Source organism: Equus caballus, chromosome 14, assembly GCF_041296265.1.
Source record: "Equus caballus isolate H_3958 breed thoroughbred chromosome 14, TB-T2T, whole genome shotgun sequence".
Lineage (NCBI taxonomy): Eukaryota > Metazoa > Chordata > Mammalia > Perissodactyla > Equidae > Equus > Equus caballus.
In genome coordinates, this window is record NC_091697.1 from 32471342 (window position 1) to 32495415 (window position 24074).

Below are 24074 nucleotides of genomic sequence, written 5' to 3' on the forward strand. Positions count from 1 at the left end.
TTATTTATCCTTTCACCTACTGAAGGACATCTTGGTTGCTTACAAGTTTTGCAATTGTGAATAAAACTGCTATAAACATTTGTGTGCAGGTTTTTGTGTGGAATTACTACTTTTTTCCTTCATTACATTGATTTTTTGAAGAGCTGATGTCAGTTATCTGATTATTTTCTTCAGGAGTCATTTAATATTCCACTAAGCCTTGTATTTTCTGTAAACTTTTTGAAGGGGGACTTGATTAGATTGATGATGCTGTGTATTTCGTATTGTATCATATTAGGAGGCACTTGACAAAAGGTCTTCCCAGTATTAGTGATTCTATGTTTTACCATTTGGTAGGGGGCCACTTTTTTTACCCTTTGCAATCAATAAGTGATCTTTGGCGTCCTACTTTGGAACCGGGGAATATCCTGTAACCTAAGAACTTTCACCTAATTGCTTCCATTGACGTTCCTCCTCTAAATCAATTATTGCATTGGAGGTGGCAAAGTGTGAAAGATGGTGTTTAAATTCATGAGAATGAGATCATCTAGGGAGAGAGTGTGAGTGAAGAAGAAAAGAGTCCAGGTTCACCCCCTTAGTGACTCCAACCACTGCAAGTCAGGTACAGGATGGTGCAGCAAAGGGGTGAGGAAAGAAGCAGTCAGATGAAAGGAAACCAAGTACAGAGAGCGTTTCAACAAAGAGGAAGTTGTGAATTAGCGTAAGATGAAAAAAGAAGTGCCCATTAAATTTGGCAAGATAGAATTCACTGGAGAAGTTGGCAAGAGATTTTGCAGAGGACTGGGACAGAAACCAGGCTACCGTGGGTTAAAGTGAATGAGAAAGAACAAAGGAGAAAGCCATACTTTTTCAGACGTGGCTTTAAATATCTCTAGCTTGGGCTTGTCAATAAACATTTATTGGCTTTCACAAATTTCACATTAATTTCTCTTCCTTTGGTCATTTCTCTCAACATGAGCTTTGAAATGTAGTATAGTTAGATACGTAAGTGTAATTGATCGTCTTTCTTGCTAGACTGTAAGCTCTGTGAAGACAGGAATTGTCTTGGTTCATTTCTGTGGCCTCTGGCATAGTAATTATTCAACAGATCTTGGTAGTTGTTACATGACTCTAAGTCTGGCAGATCTCATTGATCGTACGATCAATTACCATCTGCACGGTCATCATTCCCAGGTGTGTGTCTCTAGCTCAGAGCCTTCTCCTGAGGACTTACATATGCAAGATTTTACCCAACATCTCCACTTCACCTCAAACTCAGTGTGTCCCAAATCGAATGCATCAATGTCACTCTGCAAATACGCTTTCACCCAAGTTCTTTATCTTAGGGAATAGCATGGTCATTAGTCCAATTGCCCGAGTCAGAGAGCCTTGAACTCTTCCTCAGGCTAGGGGCCGTCTTCTACTCTTATCTGAATTATTGTCTATTTTTGTTTAGTTTTTTAAAGCAACCAGCCAGTGTCTAACACATACTAGGTATTCATAAATAGTATTGGATGAATGGTCTGACTTCAGGTTTATTCCCATTGAATTCATTTTCCACTCAGCAGTCAGCGACTTTCTGAAACATATCTGATGCTGATCTAATGCCACTTAGTGGCTCACCATCGTCCACAGGTTAAAGATCAAATTTCTTGTTGTTCATTGGGCTCTTTATGATTCACACAATCAGATCTACTTACCTCTGCAGTTTAACTTCTTGCCACTTTACTCCTGGTGATTCTGAATGTTCGGTGTCTCAAATGTGCCAAACTCTCTTCCCTTTCCACTTTATGTTACATTTGCACTGAATCCTCATATTCCTGATCCTCTTTCATCTGACTCACTCCTACTAATTCTTTAGGTGCTACCTTAGTGCTCACCTCCTGACCTGACCTAGACTAGGTTAGAGACTCCTGCTAGGTCACAAAGCATTTTGCTAATCAAGCATTTACTTACGCACTTAAGTAATCAAGGCCCACGTTGCCTTTTGCTACCAATTTTGCAAGGAACATTCTTACACTAAAGTCTTTGTACAGACTGTCTGAAAGGTTAGGTCCTGGGAGAGGAATTTCTACATCAAAGAGCACATGAGTTTTGACTAACAGATATTGTCAAGTTGTTACAATTAAGTTGTACGGTATGCCATTTCCCTCTACCTTCATCTTAGTGTATGGTGAAAGTGTTTGCTCATTGTTAATCTGCTATGGAAAGATTGGCATTTCATTTTACTTTGCATTTCTTGGATGATAAGTAAGATTATCTTTTCAAAAATAAAGGACATTTGCATTCCTTCTAGGTTATCTTTGCATGGATCTTACCTACTTTTTGTCTTTTCCTTATTGATTTATAAAAGCCTCTAATCAGAAGAAATTTGCTTTGCCTGTCAGGTGTTTGTCATTTGATTATGGATTTTTCCTCCATGCAGATTCTTTTTCTTTTTATGAAATCACAGCTATCTTTCATGGTTTCATAGTCTGCTTTAGAAAGTCTATTTTAGGGGCCAGCCCTGTGGCTGAGTGATTAAGTTTGCGTGCTCCGCTTTGGCGGCCCAGGGTTTTGCTGGTTCAAATCCTGGCGCGGCCAGGGCACCACTCATTAAGCCACGCTGAGGCGGCATCCCACATGCCACAGCTGGAAGGACCCACATCTAAAAATACACAACTATGTACTTGGGGGGCTTTAGAAGAAAAAGGAAAAATAAAATCTTTAAAAAAAAAGTATATTTTGAAATTCTAAAGACACTCTCCCACATTATCTTGTACTATTTTTATAGTTTCTTTTTTTAAAATTTACATCTGGAATTTATTTTTAGTTTGAAAGTAGGTGAAAGATACAAATTCTTTCCCCCATGTGGAAAGCCAGTTTTCCCAAAATTATTTCTTGAATAACGTACACTTTGAGGAAATTCCACCATTGATTGTTTCTATTTTCTTTGTGAAGTAGAAGTTGCTATTATCTGCTGAGAGGGAGTTGCTGAAGTCTGAGGTTTGAGGAAAATTAAAAATGGGAAAGAAAAAAACCCCACAGAATGTTAGGTGATATCAAGAGGCTAGCTAAGGTTGGAAAGCAGGGCCTTGCCATAGCCACCACCCTGATATTAGAGGATTTTATTTAGTAGTGCTCAACAGCTTGGCTTTAAAAGCATAAGATGCAGACATTTGAATTTGTGCAGTGTTGAATTTATTTATTTTTAGGAAGATTGGTCCTGAGCTAACATCTGTGCCCATCTGCCTCTAATTATATGTGGGAGGCCTGCCACAGCATGGCTTGATAAGCAGTGCGTAGGTCCACACCCGGGATCCGAACCAGTGAACCCTGGGCTGCTGAAGCAGAGCGTGCAAACTTCATCACTACACCACTGGGCCAGGCCCTGTGCAGTGTTGAATTTTAACAAGATGAGAGGAAAAAGAATGGAAAGATGGGGGATAGAGTGATGGACCATTAAATCTAAGATAAATAGTAAAGGGAAATAAATAGAATATAGTCTGGTAACAACTCTCTAAAACCTAGTGGCTTAAATGACAACATGTATTTTGCTCACAAATCTATAATTTGGGCAGGGCTCAGCCCAGGCTCTTTACTGCTGTCCAGCATCACCTGGGACAGCTGGCTTGAAGACTGGGAATCAACTGAAGTTGGCTGTGTTCCAAGTGACGTTGTATCATCTTTTTTTTTTTTTTTGAGGAAGATTAGCCCTGAGCTAACTACTGCCAATCCTCCTCTTTTTGCTGAGGACGACTAGCCCTGAGCTAACATCCCTCTGTGCCCATCTTCCTCTGCTTTATATGTGGGATGCCTACCACAGCATGGCTTTTGCCAAGTGGTGCCATGTCTGCACCCAGGATCTGAACCAGTGAACCCCGGCCACCGAAGAGGAACGTGCACACTTAACTGCTGCGCCACCGGGCTGGCCCCATGTATCATCTTTGACAACTGTGGTAGACAAAATAATGGCTCCCCCAAAGATGTCCACATCCTAATCTCTGGAATCAGTGAATATGTTTACCTCACTTGGCAAGGGGACTTTGCAGATGTTAATAATGGGGGGATTATACTTGATTATCTGTGTGGGTACAATATAATCAAAAGGGTCCTTCCTTCTTATAGAAGGAAGTCAGAGGGGCAGTCAGAAAACAAGAGGTTGGAGTGATAGGCTTTGAAGCTGGAGGAAGGAGTTATATGCCAAGGAATGCTGGTGGCTTCTAGAAGGTGGAGAAGGAAACTGATTGGTCCCCAGAGGCTCCAGGAGGAATGCAGCCCTACCAAACATCTTGATTTTAGCCCCATGAGACTCATTTTAGATTTCTGACCTCCAGAACTGTTAACAAATTTGTGTTCTTTTAAGCCACTAAATTTGTGATTTGTTATAGCAGCAATAAGAAACTAATATAGATGACCCAGATACTGAAGTTACATAGCGCCACTTCCACCATTGTTACTGACCTACCCAGACTCATGAAACAGATCACCATCTCCCAATGGAAGAGTGTCAATGTCACACTGAAGAGCATGTAGGGTGGGAGACAGTAGTGTGGCCATTTCTGGAAAATATTATCTGCCACAGAAAGAAAATTAGGATCAACTTGATTAGTAAAGGGCTAGATGTGGTCAGATGCCTAGCCTTCAGGAGGTGAGTATTTGTAAATTTTCATTAGGCCTTAACCATGAACGCTTTCCAATATGTGGCCTGTCAAGCCTAGGTGCTTCTCAGAAATTATAGGCAATCTAGGGGTGGTGGTAGCAAAAATCTGGGCATATAGTTTGAACTGTTCCAAATATGTATTAAAAATACTAGTAAATGGAATTTGACATTATGTATAAGAAAATAAAGAGGATCTTTATTATTTCATACCTGAAGGACTGTATGATGGTGGGGGTTAGGAGCAAACAAAAAATAAAGTTTGGGACTTGACATTCTCATTCTGAAACCGTCATACAAAGATCCCTCCTAACCAGTGCCCCATTTCCTTCATGATCTCAAAAGGCAAGAAGTCATTAGCTTCTACAAACCGTTCATGATCTTTATAGAAAATGCAATTTTAAAAAGGGTATATTTTCTTCTCTTAAAGGATTGTCTTCCATTAGTGATTTAAAAAACAAACACATTCTGAAATGCTTCCCCTAAAACAAAGCTAAACATTTTCCAAAGAATGCGAGAATGCAAACTAATTTCCTTTCAAATAAATCTTATGTAAAAATAATGCATGCAAAAATGAACAGGTTTTCATAAATAAAGCCATTTTAAACCAGTAGCCCAAGAGAAAATAATCATCTCAATGTTAAGACTTTAGTTTGAGAGTGATCTATTTGATTGTTTTAAGAGCTTTATTGAGGTATAACTGACATATAATAAACTGTACAGATTTCAAGTGTACAATCTGATGTTTGACACTCATATATTTATACACAACCATATATATATATATATATTTATATACACACCCACAAAATCATCACTGTGATCAAGATAGTGGATATATCCTCCACCCACAAAAATAATGCATCTTATTCCTGATATTGGTAGTTTATGTATTTTTATTTTCCTGATCAATCTAGTTAGAGGTTTACCAATTTTATTGATCTTCTCAATGAATCAACTATTTTTCATTGATTTTTCTCTTTTGGTTTTGTTTTCTAGTTTATTGGTTTCTGCTCTTTACGATTCCTTTTCCTCTACTTACTTTGCATGTAAATTTCTTTTCTTATTTCTAAGGTAAAAGCTGAGGTTATTGATTTGAAACCTTTCTTCTTTTGACATATAGGCCTTCAGTGAGGTAATTTTGCTCTAAATCTGCTTTAGCAGTATTCCATGTTTTGAAATGTTGTGTCTTTATTTTCATTCTGTTCAAGTTTCTAATTTTCCTTTTGATTTCTTTGACACATGGCTCATTTAGAAGTGTGATATTTAATTTCCAACTATTTATGGGTTTTCCAGAGATTTTTCTGTTACTGATTTCTAATTAAGGTGAATACTTGAGGAACCTTTTGTTGATCTCCAGAGTTCTCTTTCTGTGCAATTTTCTCCTTTCTAGTACTCTGTCCTGCCAACTCTGGCCACTTTGCTCTCCCCAGATCTCAGCTCTGTCTTTTCAACTAAGACAACTGGGTGGGCTCTGCCTGAGTTTCCCTTCCCTACATCATAGTTTGGAACTTCTCTCAAGGCTGTAAACAGGGAACAATCATAGGGCTCACCTTAATTTTTCCCATCTCTCGGGGATTGCGGTTCTTTGTTGTTTCATGTCTAGCATCTTGAAAATCACTCTTTTGTGTATTTCATCTAGTCTTTTGATAGTTTTAGGGGTATGGGTGTGTGTGTGTGTGTGTGTGTGTGTCGGCTAGAGGGAGGAGCAATAAATCCGATCCCTGTTACTCCATCTGGCCTAAAAGCAGAAGTCTTGAATTATTTGATTTTACTGGACAATTTTTCTAATTTCTACATTTCCTCTGAACTTAATCCAAATAATGACATTTAAAAATTCAACCATGTATTAAGATTAATAAAATAATTTTTTATGAAAAGCTATTCTGATTGTAATAGTCTCAGTTGGTCCACCAATGGGGAAACATTACAAAAAAGTGGTTTATAATAACATACCAAGTGTGTAAATCAGATATTTGAGATGGGAAATTACCACTTTCTAAATAGTATACTACCATTTGGGATTCTGGAGACAAGGTGAGGAGGGGGGAGGCCAGAGACAATAAATACACTGTAAATAGAAGTATTAATACAACTTCATATAATACAAGTTGAATAATGGGGTAATTGACTTAATATGTGATTTTATTTCATATTACACAAATATTAATCAAACAGTAGTCAGGCAGATGATAAGCTGTATACGACAAATTCTCTAGAGAGGATATGAGCAGGGTTTCTCAGATTTACTGTATCTAAGAATTAACTGCAGAGTTTGTTAAAAATGCAGATTTTCAGGCCACACCCAGATTTTAATTTAGTAGGACTGGGGTGGAGTCTAGGAATCTACAAATTATTGAGCAACTCAGTGACTCTGATAAGAGCTAGAGAGATTACTATGGAGTTAAACATGTCCTTATTTCTTATTTGAACTGGATAAATGGATGATGGGTAGGACAGAATGAACACTATTAGGTGAATCAATACAGAGGCGAGAACAAGCCAAGCTTTTTTAGCCTCGCTTAAGAGGTTCAGAGTAGAAAAAGCCTGCAGTATCAAACTAAAACACCTGGGGATTAGAATCTTGAAAACATCTAGCATTTCGGAATAGGGGGATAATAAAATGAGAGTGAATTTTAAAGGAATGTTGATTTGATGGGATGAGTTGTAAAGCGGGAAAGCCAGTCAGAGGTTTAGAATAAGGTGATAAAAGTGAGCATTGAGGAAGAGTACGGACAACAGAAAATAAAACGTTAGAAGACATATTGGTAAAAAAGAGTTGAACTTCCTTTCACATACTTAAGGATAGGAAGTAATATTAAATACAATGTTAAAAATATTTATTACAAACAGAATAATAATAAAATCTCAACAATAATAAAAACAAGATGAAATAATCTTCAGCAGGTTTTCAGATGTTTACTTGGGTGAATCTTGAAACTCCACAGGAGCTCAGTAGCAGTTTGTAGTGCCTGGAAGGATTATCCAACAGTGATATTAGTTTTCTAAATTAAAACAAATTCCCCAGTCATTATAAACTAAAGACAGGCACTCCGTATCTTGTGTATGGCAGATGAAGCAATGCTTGTGTTTTGTAGCATAATTTTATTTATATTTCATTTACTATTTCAACCGATTTTGATTTATTGTTAAAGATACAAAGATTCACAGTCATGAAAGACAGAAAATCGACTCCAAAACTACAAATTAGACATTTCGGTTAAAAATGCTAAGGGCATGTTAGAGGGAATAATTCTGGTGAGGGGGAGGTAGGAGCAAAATGTCAGATGAGGCTTCAAGGAAGACGGGGTCTGAACTGGGCTTGAAGGACAGGTGGGATCTGGACATAGGGAAAATAAAGAGTACGGAAGGAGGAAGGAAAAGGCATTTTACACGGAAATCTCAGTAAGAATTTCTTTTATATCTGAAGATGTTAACAAATTTTGACAGTTCATAAAAATGAATAACTTGCTAAATGCTGTGACAGCAAATCCAAAGGAAGCTGATACTTCTACACATTTACTTGTTTCTTACCTTCTTTTAATGGGGTTTTGAGAGCAAAATTTTCTTTACTTTCATGAACAAAAGCCTTTGAAGGATCAAAGTGTTTGATGCCCAGAACTTTATTCAGTTCCTCTTGAAGTTTTCTCTCACTTTGTTTCCTTTTAGCAAGCTGAGAGCGGAGTTTTGACACCTCCTATGTCAAAAAATATAGACAATAAACAATTATTAAAGAGCGTGTCGGTGAAACGTGTTACCAATGTTACTGACAAATTCCAAAGTTGCTCAGTGGCAAAAATCACTACTAGGTACAGGCTTTAAGACAATGAACTATAAGATGGCTTTGAAGAGCTGTGACAAAGGGGACAATGAGTCATTTAAATCTTCTTGCCCCTCTACAGGTACACAGCTTTGTTTCTGATAAAAGTTCATCTCCAAATTAAATGCTGAGATCAACTTCTGGCATGAGAGCATGAGAAGCTCCGGTGAGCCGCTTCCCAGGGAAACTAAAAATTATAAAAAGGCTACCACGTAAGGCCTCTAAAAACGGTCCTAAGGCAAAACAGCCAATGAAGAAACAGCCACTCAAGCAAATCTACAAAACTGCAGTGAAAACGGCGAGGGTCTGTGGGATTTGAACCAAGCCTGCTTTCTCCCTCCCCACTCCCAGCTTAGCAAGGCGAAAACTCCAGCCAGACTGCAGCGGCCAAGAACACAGGGCTCCCTCTCCCCTCAGGAGGAGCAGGGCATCAGCATTTCTCATCTTGGCCCAGCTTCCTGTTGCTGAGGCCACGTCCCAAGCAAACAAGGTTGAAAAAACCTCAGGGTGCTCCCCAGCATCCTCTCCCTCAAGTCCACAGAGCACTCAGCTCCTAGGGCAGAGGTGTCACTCAGAAGAAAGCTTGCCATTGTCCCCAACTTGGGCTCCAGAGCCCTGCCTCAGAGATTTTACCTGGGAGGAGAAGCAGGCCATAAAACATAAAGCTCGTAATTTCTTCCCAAAGGAACTGACTTCACTTGCAACAGAGCTTGGAGAAATTAAAGCCAAAGGGCGCCCTAAATAAGGTAGAGGCTGTGGTGCAAGGGAATTGGGAGGTATTAAAAATGTAGGCTACACTGTAGACTGTCTGGTGTGTAGAAGAGAACTGGTGAATAATACAGTTAGTTGGGAGGAGCCCTTCTCGAGTCAGAACAACGTCAATCACTGACCTCAGACATAATTCCAACAAAGGAGACAGAATTTGATTGGATTAGTTTGTAGAGCAATTTATGCCTCAGGGCATTGTCGAAAGTAATAGAGCAATAAGCAACTAGGTATCCAGCAACCAGTTTAACATGCGGTCAGGGAAAGAGAGGAAGACAAAGAGAGCCTTACCAAAACCAGTGTCATCCCAGGGAGACTGGGCATACCCAAAACTGAACATCCCTAGTAGCAACACCAGAGGCACAACACTATTGCGGATGGAGAGGAGAAATAGTTTTCACTAAAAGTCTAGCCAAGGGGCCGGCCCTGCGGCCGAGTGGTTAAGTTTGTGCGCTCTGCTGCGGCAGCCCAGGGTTTCGCCAGTTTGGATCCTGGGCGCAGACATGGCACTGCTCGTCAGGCCACGTTCAGGCGGCATCCCACACGCCACAAGTAGAAGGACCTGCAACTAAGATATACAACTATGTACCAGGGGGATTTGGTGAGATAAAGCAGGAGAAAAAAAAAAGATTGGGAACAGTTGTTAGCTCAGGTGGCAATCTTAAAAACCAACCAAACAAACAAAAATCTAGCCCATTATTAAACAAACACGAAAATAACAACATACCTGGAAGGAGAGGGCAGTACACTGAGGGGCTACAAGGTATTATCTAAAATATCCACTTTCCAACAAAAATTTACAAGGTGTGCAAATAAACAGGAATGCATGACCTATACATTGGGAAAAAGCAGGGAATAAAAAATGCCTGTAAGAGTAATAAGATATTGGATTTATCCAGAAAAGATTTTAAAGTTGCCATTATGAATATGTTTACAGAACTAAAGGAACTACAAAAAGTAAGATGACTCAAATTACTAGAATCAGAAATGAAAGAAGAGACATTACTACTACTGACCTTACCAAAATAAAAAGGATTATAAAGGAATACTGTGAATAATTATATACCAACAAATCAGGTAACTTGAAAGAAGTGGACAAACTCATAAAGACACAAAACTGTCTACTGAAATTGTCTCAAGAAGAAATAGTCAATCTGAATAGGCTTATAAGAAGTGAAGGAATTGAATTAGTAATCAAAAACTACCCACAAAGACAAGCCCAAGTGCAGATGGCTTCACCACTGAATTTTACCACACATTCAATGAAGAAGTAATACCAACTATTCACAAACTATTCCAAAAAATAGAAAGGACAAAACCGTTTCCGACTCATTTTATGAGATCAGCATTATCCTGATGCCAAAACCAGACAAAGACATTACATGAAACCTACAGACTAGTATCTGTTAGGGGTATGGATGAAAAAACCCTCAACAAGTACTAGCAAAGCAAACCCAGCAACACATAAAAGGAATTATACACCATGACCAAGTAAAATTTATCAGGAATGCAAGATTGATTTAACATCCAAAAATCAACCAATGTAAGAAATCATATCAATTGAATTTTTCAAAAATCACATCATCATCTCAATAGAAACAGAAAAGGCATTGACAAAATTTAACACCCTTTCATGATAAAAACTCTAAAGAAACTAGGAATAGAAGGAAATTTCCTTAACTTGATAAAGAGCATCTACGACAAAGCCACAGCTAGTATCATATTTAATAGTAAAAGTCTGAATGCTTTTCCCCAAATCAGGAACAAAACAAAAACGTCCACTCACACCACTTCTATTCAACATTGTCATGGAGATTCTAGCCAGGGAACATGGGCAAGAAAAATAAATCAAAAGCATTTAGATTAGAAAGGAGGTAAAACTACTTCTATTTACAGATGATCTTCTATAGAGAAAATCCTAAAGAAACCACTAAAAAACTATTATGACTAATAAATGAGTCAAGCAAAGTTGCAGGACCCAAGATCAAGATACAAAAATCAACTGTATTTCTATATACTTGCAATGAACTACCCAAAAATGAAATTAAGGAAACAATTTGATTTACAATAGCCTCAAAAAAGGATAAAAGATTTAGGATTAAATTTAAGAAAAGAAGTTTAAAATATATAAAATATATACTCTGAAAATTACAAAACATTGAAGGAAATTAAAGATCTAAATAATTGGAAAAACATCACATGCTAAAAGACTTAACTATGCCCCAAACTGAGAAGATGACTTCTCTAGAAATTGAAAAGCTGATTCTAGAATTCACATGGAATTGCAAGGGACCCAGAATAGCCAAAACAATCTTGAAAAAGAGGAACAAAGTAGAGGGACGCATGCTTCCTGATTTCAAAACTTACCACCAACCAACAGTAGTCAAGACAGTGTGGTAGCACAGGATAGGTATATAGATCAATGGAATGCATTTGAGAGTCTAGAAATAAGACCATTCATTGAGGAAAAGAGTAGTCTCTTCAACAAATGGTGTGGGAACAACTGGATACCTACATGCTAAAGAATGAAGCTGGACTCTTACCTCTGGGCCTCACTCTGTATACAAAAATTCACTCAAAATGGATCAATGACCTAAATGTAAGAGCTAAAACTATAAAACTCTTAGTAATAAACATAGTGGTAAACCTTCATAACATTGAATTTGGCAAAGATTGTTAGATGCAAAAAATAAGCCACAAAGGAAAAAACAGGTATACTGGACTTCATCAAAATTTTGTGCTTCAAAGAAAATCATCAAGAAAGTGAAAAGACAATGCACAGAATGGGAGAAAATATTTTCAAATAATACATCTGATAAGGGACTAGTATGTAGAATATAAAAAGCAAGAATAAAAAGACAAAAGACAAAAAAAGACTCATAAAAAGACAAATAATCCAATTAATAAACAAGCAAAGGGGGCCAGCCCGGTGGCACAGCGCTTAAGTGTGCATGTTCCGCTTTGGTGGCCTGGGGTTCGCCGGTTCGGATCCTGGGTGAGGACATGGCACCGCTTGGCAAGCTGTGTTGTGGCAGGCGTCCCACATATAAAATAGAGGAAGATGGGCATGGATGTTAGCTCAGAGCCAGTCTTCCTCAGCAAAAAGAAGAGGATTGGCAGCAGATGTTAGCTCAGGGCTGATCTTCCTCAAAAAAAAAAAAAAAAAAAAGGTAAAAAAAAAACCAAGCAAAGGATCTGAATAGACATTTCTCCTAGGAAGATATACAAATGGCCAATAAGCACATGAAAAGATGCTCAACATTACTAGTCATCAGGGAAATGCAAGTCAAAGTCACTATTAGGTATCACTTCACATCCACTAGGATGGCTAGAATCAAGAAGTCAGAAAATAACAAGTATTGGTGAGGATGTGGAGAAATGGGAACCCTCATACATTGCTGGTAGAATGTAGAATGATATAGCTGCTTTGGAAAACAGTCCAACAGTTCCTCAAATAATTAAACAGAGAGGTACCATATGACCCGGCAATTTCCCTTCTAGGTCTAACCCAAGAGAAACAAAAACATATGTCCACACAAAAATCTGTACACGAATGCAGCATTATTCATAATTGCTTAAAGGTGGAAACAACCCAAATGTCCATCAACTGACAAATGGATAATTAAAATGTGACACATCCACACAGTGAAATATTAGGCCATAAAAAGGAATGAAGCACTGGTACATGCTACAACATGGATGAACCTTGAAAACACTGTGCTAATCGAAAGAAGCCAGTCATGAAAAACCACATATTATTTGATTCCACAAATAAGAAATGTCCAGAATCAGGAAATTTATAGAGATTGAAAGTAGATTAGTGGTTGGAGGGGCAGATGAGGAGATAGGAAGATGACAGCTAAAGGGTAAGGGGATGCTTTTTCTTTTCTTTTCTTTTTGAGGAAGATTGGCCCTGAGCTAACATTTATTGCCAATCTTCATCTTTTTGCTTGAGAAAGAGAGCTGCTGAGCTAACACCTGTGCCAATCTTCCTCTATTTTCTGTGGGATGTCACCAAAGAGTGGCTTGACAAGTGGTGCTAGGTCCACGCCCAGGATCTGAACCTGCAAACCCCAGGCCACCGAAGTGGAGCCCACAAACTTAACCACTAGGCCACCAGCCTGGTCCCAGGAGTTTCATTTTGAGGTGGCGAAAATGTTCTAAAACTGACTGTGGTGATGGTTGGCACCTATATGTGAATATACCAAAACCCAGTGAGTGGTATACTTTAAATGGGTGAATTGTATGGTACGTGAATTATATCTCAATAAAGCTGTTAAAAAAACTTTAATGCCTAACTATTTTTGAACGCTGCTTATCTATATGGTATTTAATTACATCGAGGACTTTGCTATTTTGCAAATAGAAAGGATGTGTAAAGCTTTATGAATTCTTCCAATTCCACTAGTAATTTTCAATATATTAATGAGGTAGCTGGAAAACCAGGGAACATTCATACCCATCTGATCAACACTCTAAAATAAACCCATAATTCTCAGATGGATTTTTCCCTATAAACTGTTAGTTGTTTCTGATACCAAAGTCCTTCATTTTACTTAAATGTTATCAACAAAATAAAACATACTCCGTCCCAATATCTTCAATAGAACTAATTGTATTGTTTTACAAACCGATTTGAGTTGGCTGTTTTCATCTTTCAATTTCACAACATGCTTGATTTTTTGCTTGAGATTCTGATGGCCCAATAATTTCGCATATGAATCGCTCAGTTTATTGAGCTGTTCCTGAGCTGCACCATGTTCATTCAACAAAGCCTGTTTCTCAGCTTCAAAGGCATCCAGTTGTAGCTGAAAAAGATTTTATTTTTATAAACTTAAGACTTAAAACTGTTATATCTTACTTGGTTCATATAAACTATGAAAATAAGAAAATAAAAAAACACTGGAAAAAATAGATTATGGTGATATATTCTGAGAGCTCTTCATAAATTCTCTGAGACTCTTTTAAAAGAACTGTGCATTTTTCATTTCGAAGATCACTGAAAATGACGGAATGAAACAAGGAAAGGAGAGCAGCTAGCCAGCCTAACTGTATCAGTCAGATCACCATATTACAACCAATACTGTCTTTCTATTTGATTTAAGTGCCAAGATAAGCATTTATCCTTTTTTTTCTTTAAAATTGGTGTATTAGTTTGAAAAACCACTAAGAAAGATCGCAACCAAATAAGTATCACAAATTTACATAGATTAATTATCAAAAGTTCATATCAGGTGAGCCTTCTAAGCTATTAACTTTGTCTCTTATTAGAAGGTATTTTTTAGCTTATAAAGGCCATGTTAAAAAATGTATGATAATTTAATAAAATTTGTAAGCTTTCTTTAACAGGAACTTAAATTGGCACACTAAATGCACAGCAAAATGATCTAACAGAAAAAACTAAGTCCCTGTTGTGACTGTGACAGGCAATAAAGTGAATCCTAACACAAACACAAGGACGTTTAGTCCTAACTGACAAACCTGAAAAGGTTTTGTTTTATCATATAGCTCTTCGTAAAGGAGACGCCACTTATTCATTTCCTCGGTTAATTCTGCTGTTGCGTTTTCCTTTCCAGATTTTCTGTAGGGGAAATTAAATTTAAAAACGTAGTGCATTAAAAAAAGAGTAACTTAGGAACGTGGCACTCAGGTTCTAAACCTAGATTACCTTGCTTCTTCCTCGTCCAGTTGTTTCTTAAAGTCTTCACCTTGTTGCTTGAGTTGGTTCTGCAAATCAGTGATTTTTTTAAGAGAAGAAACTGTGATTTCTTTAATTTCTGCTTCTTTAAGTGCTGATTTGGTCTGCAGATCTAGAAGCATCCTTGGGTTTGAGAGAGAACAGTCCACAAAACTCCATGTAAACATTTTACAGCCATTTTAATTATTTTTCTCCTTTTTTTTTTTAAATTCAAGGAACTCTTCGAGAATTGTACCTTTTTAACTGTGTAAATTCTTAATTTGTAATGGAAGATCACCCAAAGCAAGCCACAGGACCACCATCCCTGGCATCACTTAGTGGCTGGCTTTGTTTCTCCCACTTACCTTGCATATTCTTGATTTGCGCTCTCAGTTGCCAGTATCTGACGTTGTACATCCTCTGTACTTTTCTCGGCCTTGGTCACTTTTTCCTGAAGTGATGAGTTCTCCAGCTTAAGATCTTCTATCTCACTAGCTGTTAGTGCTTTATAGCTTATTAAAAGGAAAAGTTAAAGGATTTTTCTAACTACTGTATTCATGACAAATATATAGCTGATTAGTTTATATTTTATATACATTTAAGTAAAACAAACAAAGTCTTGTAATGTATTTATGCACACACAGGTAAGAATTTAGTGTTCTGAGGTCAGTACTAATGAGCTTATATGGCAGATGCTGTTCATTCAAAGAAAAAGAAATCGAGTGCCTACTATGTGCAGGAAGTATGCATACAGAGATGGAAAAAACCTACTATCAAACACGAAAATTACTTCAAAACAAAATGGACAATCCCTGCACCTACTGTCACAGAGTTTATGGTTTTGTGGGGAAGATAGGGAGATGCCTCTCCAGGTCTTTGCAAAAAAACTGGAAAAATAAATATGGAATTAAATTTGCGATAAGTATTACGAAGGAAAACTACAGAGCACCTTAAGCTGATAGAACAGGGGGACCTAAATTTTGGTTGGTGATTTAGAAAAGGCCTTTCTGAGGAATTTATACTTAAGCTGAGACATGATGGATAAGGAGGATTTAGCTAGGCTGTTAGGAGAAAGTATTCCAGAACGAAAAGATGCATACGTGCTCAGAGGACGGTAGAATACAGTCCATTAAGAGATGAGACTGGAGCCTAATGAATAAGAGAGGCAGGAGCAGAAGCTAGAGGCAAGAGGATGGTCATCACTGCAGGGCACAATGAGTTTACCAGAGGGGTAAAGCAGAGAAAGTAAAAGTGTCTAAGGAAGTGTATGGATTACTGTGGAGATGTGGAGAATGGATTGTGGAAGGAGCAGGAATGCAAACCTGGAAGACAAATATTTATCAGCCCAGGTGAGTGATAAAGGAGGCTTGGACTAAGGAGTTGGCAATGGAAAGATGTGAGATCTTGTTTAGAGGCAGAATTGAAAAATTCAAGAAATAGATTGGATGTTGGGAGAAATGGAGAGAAAATGATCAAAGATAGCTCTAAGATTTACGGAATGAGAATCTGGGAAGATGGCAATGTCACTGACTGAGAGAAAAAATAATGAGACCAGAGGTGGAAAAGAGATAGAAAGAAAATCAAGAGTTGTTTTGGACAGGTTACTATTAGATGATAGTGAGACAACGACTTGGAGATGTCAAGTAGGCAGCTGGATGTATGGGTACGGAGCTGAGCGGAGAATTTGGTTTGAAGAAATAAATTTTAATGCCATTAGATACGGATGGTGAGTGAAGTCACAGAATGGCTAAAAACTTTGTAAAGCACTATTTTTCAAAGTAGCAAGAAGGGAAGTGTTGAAAATAGGACTAAAACATATATATTATATATTTTATCTGGTTTACATAATTTATATTTAGGCTCTGACAAATTATAATTAAGATGTATACACACATGTGTGTGTGGGTGTGTATATATGATATATGTGTCATAATATATCATATGTAGACACAGATCACTGGGGAAAGAAGGTATTATTCAATGAAGGGGCACTAGGCAGTTGGTTACTCATATGGAAAGACAACAACAAATTTGATCCCATATCACTATACACACAGAAATCAGGTCTACGTGGAAAAATGAAAAGTGAAATTTTGAAACTTTTAGAAAAAAATAAGTTACACATCTTCGGGTTCTTGGCATAGAAAGAAGTTCTTAAATGAGATGCAAAAATGTTCACATAAAAATCTCTAAATTTAACCACGTTAAAATCAAGAACTTCCATTAATCATAAGAAACCCTAAATACAATGAAAAGATAAGCCACACTATGGGAGAAGACATTTACAACTCATATTGCTGATTAAAATTCTACAAATCAATGAGGAAAAGAAAATAATCCCATAGAGAAATGAACAAAAGTCACACACAAGCCTTTTACAGAAAGGAAAGACGAATTATCCACGATAAGAAGCCATTTTACGCTTAGTTCACTAAGCAAAATTTAAGCTGACAAGCTTTGGAAAGGAAACAGATCAATGAAAACTAACATCACTAGTGGGAGAGTAGTGTCTCACCCCTACTTTGTAAAGTGATTTGGCATTAAATTTTAAAGTTGAAATTCATACACCTATGACTTTAGAGTAATTCTTACAGGTGTATACTAGAAGACTATAAGAATATTCATAATAACAAAAGAAATGTTTTGGGAAACAACTGAAAAGCCCAAAGTGAGAAAGGATAAATAAATTGTGGTATATTAATAAAATCAAATATTCTACAGCAGTTACCATAAACAGACTACAGCCTCAGTCAACAAAGTGATTCAATCCTAGAAACATACATAATGTAGAATAAAAAGAGAAATCTCAGGAAATGGCTTAAATTATGATGATATTTTTTGATGAAGTTCAGGGAAAAGCAGAATTAGATATTATTTGTATGGATATACATGTCATAAAATTATACACGGAAAAAAGCGAGGAAATAATGAACGTCAGCTTTGAGATGGAGTTATCTGTTGGGGGAAGGCATGACAATGGTCTAGTGGGAGGAATGCATGCATAGAGACCAAGTTGTTGAAAATCTTTTGGCTTATTGGTTGCCTTTTATGGGCTCATGCATGTAGATTTTATCTTTTTGCTCTATCATTTACGTACACGTTGTAGATCTGTAGATAAAAGAAAAAGAGACCTCCCCCAAAATGTTCTAAGGTAAATATGATAAATAAAAACATTAACATTACAGGGCCGGCCCAGTAGCCCAGAGGTTAAGTTTGGCATGCATTGCTTCGATAGCCCAGGTTCATGGGTTCGGATCTCGGGCGTGGACCTACACCACTTGTCAGCCATGCTGTGGCAGAGACTCACATACAAAATAGAGGAAGGCTGGCAACAGGTGTTAGCTCAGGGCCAACCTTCCTCAGCAAAAAAAAACCTTAACATTAATATACTCACAGTATGACATGCATAGGTATTTGTTTTATTATCCTTTGCAATTTGTAGTTCCCCCCAAAATAAACTTTTATTTTTAAAAGGGAAAATAACGAGTAGTGGGAAAGGGAAATTTCTATATATAGTAAGATTACCAGGTAACACTAAATGCCCATTTATGGTTGGTCGTTATGGAATTTAAATTAATACCAACCCTTCTATTTGTGTGATTGTTTTTTCACAGATTTCCCTAGGTAAACACCCCTCCCTGCTCATACTATATTTGAGAGTGCAGGCTCCCACTTAAAATACCTTTCAAACTGAGCAGTAACATCTCCGAGGTTTTGCATTGCACTATCATATTTCTCCTGCAAAAGCAGGGTGGCCTGAGTGTGAGCAGCCTTATTTTCCTCCAGTTCAGCTTCCTTCCTAAGAAAAAGGAACAATTAAAAGATAAAACACTAATTACAAATCATTATCCCAAGAAAGATATCAGTATTTATCTTTGACACTGTGAAAACAGTATCCCATATCTTCATCTTTGCATAAACTACTGGCTAGCTTAGATGTAAATTTATGACCTACCTCTACTAGTATGTTTATTTATGTACTAACTCTTCTTCTGGTTTCATCTTATCTTTCCTGCTCTTTTACTTGTTTTCATCCTAATTTACTTATGTCCAAATTTATCTTTTGATATTATATATATTTATGTAGGTAAACATTTTTTTGGAAGAAGGTAGGGTAACTCTAAAACAGAATCTTAACAGCAGCAGCCAAGACTAGAGAATGTGAAGGATTCCCAGTGAAAAAGCCCTTGGATTGAATAAAGTTTAATTCTCTGTATTTAAACATTTAAGAAATACTAAGTACAGTTAAAGACACTTCATTTTAAAAGTTCTTTTAAAAAAAGAGTTTATAGGACTATGTAGATTTATTTTGATTATATCAATAATCCACATAATAAACTATTATTCAAATTATTATTTTGATTGGTCAATAACTCAATTTATTTAGTGGGTTATTTTGCATAGACAGAATAGCTTCTAAGTCATCTTTACAAATACGTACCACAAATCTCAGAGATTTTTGAGATGTTCATATCATATATTACCAAAATGGTGACAAAAATTTTTAGATAAGCATATGAGCTCATAAGAGATCTTTTAAAAAATATACAGAACTAAAAACTATAAATAAGAAGCATTATTCGCTTACAGACAAAGTCAGACACTGAGACAAGATAAACAGCTGATCAAATAAATTCTGTAAAAAGTATGGGATTTTAAAATACAGTCATGCAATGCTTAGTAAGGGGATATGTTCTGAGAAATGTGTTGTTATGCAATTTCATTGTTATACAAACATCACAGAGTGTACTGAAGGGGAATAAAATCTGTCACCCCAAAATATGTCTCTTTGATATAAGAAATATTTTAGACAGATTATTTCTAAGAAACTTGAGGCTGAGTGGTTAAGTTCACATGTTCCGCTTCGGCAGCCCAGGGTTTCGCCGGTTGGGATCCTGGATGCGGACACGGCACTGCTCATTAGGCCATGTTGAGGTGGCGTCCCACATGCCACAGCTAGAAGGACCCACAACTAAAATATACAACTATGTATTGGGGGGATTTGCAGAGAAAAAAAAAGCAGAAAGGAAAAAAAAATAAAAAAGAAACAAAAGACTCAGAAAGTTTTTCTTGTTACCTCCCCCTTAACTGCCTAAAAGAATTCAGATAAAAAAAACTGTCTCAGGAAGTGAGCTATCATCTTAGCATAACATGAACAAGGTGTAGACAGAGAGGAACCAAGAAAAGCTGGTTTGTTGGGCTCCTCTCTGTGTTCTTCTGTTTCTCTGTGGCCAAACACTTGTTTTCCAAATGTTTGCTCCTTTTCGCCTACCTATAAATTGCTTCTCTTCCCTTTGGAGACCCACTCTCCCCACCCCAACATCTTCTTTTGTCTTTAGCTGAGGACGGTATTTAAGGTGAGGGTTTCCATCACTCTGCTGAGTTACTGGGCTTTCCTGGGTTTCACCCATGTATACATGCTACTAAACTTTTGTTTTTCTCCAGTTAATCTGTCTCATGCAATTTAATTCTTGGACCAGGCAGAAGAACCTAGAAGAGTAGAGGAAAATTTCTTCCTCCTCTACAGTACTTACACAAACCTAGATGGTATAGCCTACTACACACCTACCCTATATTGTACTAATCTTATGGGGCCACTGTCCTATATGCAGTCTGTTGTTGATGGAGACATTGTTATGTGGGGCATGACTGCATACACACCACAAATACACGTCACACCACTAAAAGCAGTCAAGTATTACTAAATGGTTTATGATAAAAGTACTCTCTTCCTTGCCCCCTAGAGGAATCACTTTCAATTCTCTCAGTTTCTCTCTTAAGCCTTCAGGATGGAAGGGACCTCAGAAAACATCTCATAAAACTCCTTTATTTTGTATCTAATGAAGTAGAAAATTAAAGAAATTAAGATTGTCTTGCTTAGAATCACACAGCTAATTAACAGATCTAGCAATAAAATCCTTATCACCTGACCTCTGGACCAAGTTCTTTGAGTTAGAATAAACGATGGTCTCAACTTTCTTTTCTCATGAAACTGACATCATCTACTCCGTTTTTTTAAAGTGCCTGTTCCCTGGGACTGGCTGCAAAACAGAACAATCCCCCTATTACACTTTGGCACTGTTCCCAAAAAAGCAGGCACATCTAAGGCCTTGGAGTTCTTTTCATCACTTATCACCACAAGCAAACAGAAAAGGGATTAATAGCAAAAACATTCAACTCAACAAGAGATAGACACACAGTTGGGAATTCTGTAGGCTAAGGTCTACTCCATGGTTCCTTGCTAGAAAATTTTTTAGTGATGAAACCCCACAGATTTAAATAACATAATTATTTTATTTGCAATTTGAATTCAAGAATCAACCTGGCTATTTTAAGTAAATGGAGTAGAGAAGGACTCATAACGTGATGAAAATAACATGAAATTAGAGCAAAAAAGAGCACGAGATCTCAGTCTTTCTACTTTTAATGATAAATCCCTTATTTTTTTAGTGTTTCCCAGTTCTGGTTGTTTTTTGCCATTTTGCTTTTTTGATTGCTATTTCTGAAGTGTTTGTGTTCCCTCAAAAAAATTAATTAAAAGTATAGATTTTACTATGTAAAACTGATGAACATATACACAAAAAAAGAAAATGTTTCTTATTAAAAGGTGGGGTTCTTGTTTTTCTGGGTTTTTTTCCTAAATTCATTATTACTGCAATGCTGATATCCAATAATTTTTATAAGAGTAGTAAAGGAACCCCAAATTTTGGTCATCTGTTGTTAAAAATCTCTTTAATTAAATCTCTAACCTTAAAAAAAGGAAGGGCATGGTTTCCAGCTTTGGCTGACACACGTTTTTATGTACATCCTATGTATGTACTTTACCTTTCTGTGTCTATTTCTTATTTGTAAAATAATTCTAACCTTAACCACTCATATGATTGATGTGAGAATTCTGAGAATGTACTGAAGTCATATATAAACATGAGGTCTTACTAATACAAACCCTTTCAGCTTTTCTTCTAGAAGTTTTAGCTCTTCAGCTCTGGATTTTGTTTCCTCTTCCAGCTGCTTGACCAGCCTTTCAGCTTGTTCCTCTTTTTGCTGTAATTTGTCTAGCTCACCCAGTGCTTGCTTTAATTCCTCCTCAAAGAGATTCCTCTCTTTAATCATCTCCTCTTGAAAAGAACATAGCTTCTGCTGAAGACTAGAAGATAATTCCTACATCCAAACGAAAACCATCAAAATAATTTGAAAGGTTTCAATAATTTAATAATTTGTGAAGTTTTACTAAGGACAAAAAGAAGTACAGACAATGAAGTATAAAAACTAAATTCAGGAGTCTCAAGGAAACTTGAAAAATATAGATATTATACTCATTTTGTCATGGATCATATCCTACATCTTGTTAACACTGGCAAATGTTATTTCAATCTTTTTTCTATGCAACAGATATACATACTTTTTGTAAAACTAGAATATTTTACAGCTGACTTTTATGATATATTTTTCTCATATGATATTACACAAAAAGGGTACTGTGATTTCAATGCTATATAAATACATTTTACAGTTATATAATACACAAATAAATCACCATTGTAAAAAAATTCTAACATTACAAATAAAGTGGAAATTGCCTTTTTTAAAAATTTTTTTTATTGTGGTCTAAATAGTTTGTAACATTGTGAAATTTCAGTTGTACATTAATCTTTGTCAAACACCATATAACTGTGCCCCTGCACCCCTGTGCCCATCTCCCCCCGCTTCCTCTTGGTGGAAATTGCCTTTTGACTACTCCTCACTCCAACCTCAGTTTTCCCATTCCAGAGAAAACCACTAGTTTGGCATATACGCCTTCTCATCTTTTTGTATACATTTAAAAAATATAAATGATAAATTCTCTATATATGTAAGGGTCATTTAAAAAGATCATAAAATAGTTGAGATATTTTCAAGCCAGTATATACAGATTTATTCAATGTCTTTAGTTGTTACAGGTTGCTCAACAATATTTCATGAGTACATGTGAGTACTTATTTGCCCAACTCTCACTGTTATATTATCGAATGTTTTAATTTCTGCCAATCTTATAAGTGAAAAACAAATTATTTCCATCCCTGATTACTACTGAGGTAGAACATCGTTTCATGTTTACAGGTTGTCTGAATTTCTACTTCTGAGAACTATCGATTTCCATAGTATGCCCATTTTTTAATTGGACTGTCTTTTCTCATTGATATGTAAAATGTTCTTTATGTAATCTAGATTTTAAAAAAAGTCAGTTTTGTTTCTTGTGTAACTAGACAGCCTTACAGTAACCTAACACAAGAATATGCTGGAAAAAAATTTTTTTTTTTGCAATTTTTTTCCCTAAAGATTGGCACCTGAGCTAACAACTGTTGCCAATCTTTTCTTTTTTTTTCTTTTCTCCCCCAATCTCCACAGTACATAGATGTATATTTTAGTTGTGGGTCCTTCTAGTTGTGGCATGTGGGATGCTGCCTCAACGTGGCCTGACGAGTGGTGCCATGTCTGCGCCCCGGATCCAAACCGACAAAACCCTGGGTCCCGAAGCAGAGGGTGAGAACTTAACCATCAGGCCATGGGGTCGACCCCTGGAAAAAATTTTTAAATGATTTACTATTTTGTTTCATCTGTTGTTTGTAATTTTTTCACATTATCAATAACCCTGTGGTGAACATCTTTGGAGCTATATCTGTAGCATAGCCATAATAATTTCTTCAGGATACGACTCTAAAAGCAGAATTGTTGGATTAAAGAATATATACAATTTAAAGGTTTGCTGGTACAGAGGAAAATATATGACATAAAAGAAGCACTATTTTTTTTTGGTATTGTAGTAAACTACCTTCTCTTGCTGCAGAAGTGAATCAACTTGCAACTCTTTTTGTTGTAGCTTCTCACGTTCTTGTTTTTCAAGAGTAAACTTCTCTTTTAAGGTTTGTATTTCAGAGTTTAGATTTTCGTCCCAATCTCTATGCCTGTTCATGAGGTCTTCTACAAAAGGAAAAACATTAAAAATGCTGTTATTGGATAGTAATATTAACTTTGAGAACTCACATTCCCATTACATTCCATTACACTGCTTTATTGCTTTTAGCATATTACACAGATGAAGTATTTCCAAAGGCGGGGAAAAGCAAAACAAACACAAAACACAACTCTGAAGTTTGTATCATTACTATATATAATATAGTACACATTACATGCCATATAATAAAATCCCCAAA

At 36.7% G+C, this 24074-nt stretch overlaps 1 protein-coding gene across 2 annotated transcripts in view; it reads right to left on the minus strand.

Moving 5' to 3' along the window:
* Positions 1-6742: 6742 nt before the first annotated feature.
* Positions 6743-24074, minus strand: part of HMMR (hyaluronan mediated motility receptor) — a 37574-nt gene continuing 20242 nt past the window's right edge. For both annotated transcript variants that reach the window (XM_001917392.6, XM_023617278.2), the window contains exons 10-18: positions 23693-23841; positions 21827-22041; positions 18563-18679; positions 15246-15392; positions 14872-15024; positions 14685-14784; positions 13835-14011; positions 8153-8315; positions 6743-7590 (exon numbers count right to left, since the gene is read on the minus strand). In XM_001917392.6, the coding sequence (XP_001917427.3) occupies positions 7571-7590; positions 8153-8315; positions 13835-14011; positions 14685-14784; positions 14872-15024; positions 15246-15392; positions 18563-18679; positions 21827-22041; positions 23693-23841 (1241 nt within the window). In that variant the 3' untranslated portion in view covers positions 6743-7570. The remainder of the gene's footprint in view (positions 7591-8152; positions 8316-13834; positions 14012-14684; positions 14785-14871; positions 15025-15245; positions 15393-18562; positions 18680-21826; positions 22042-23692; positions 23842-24074) is intronic.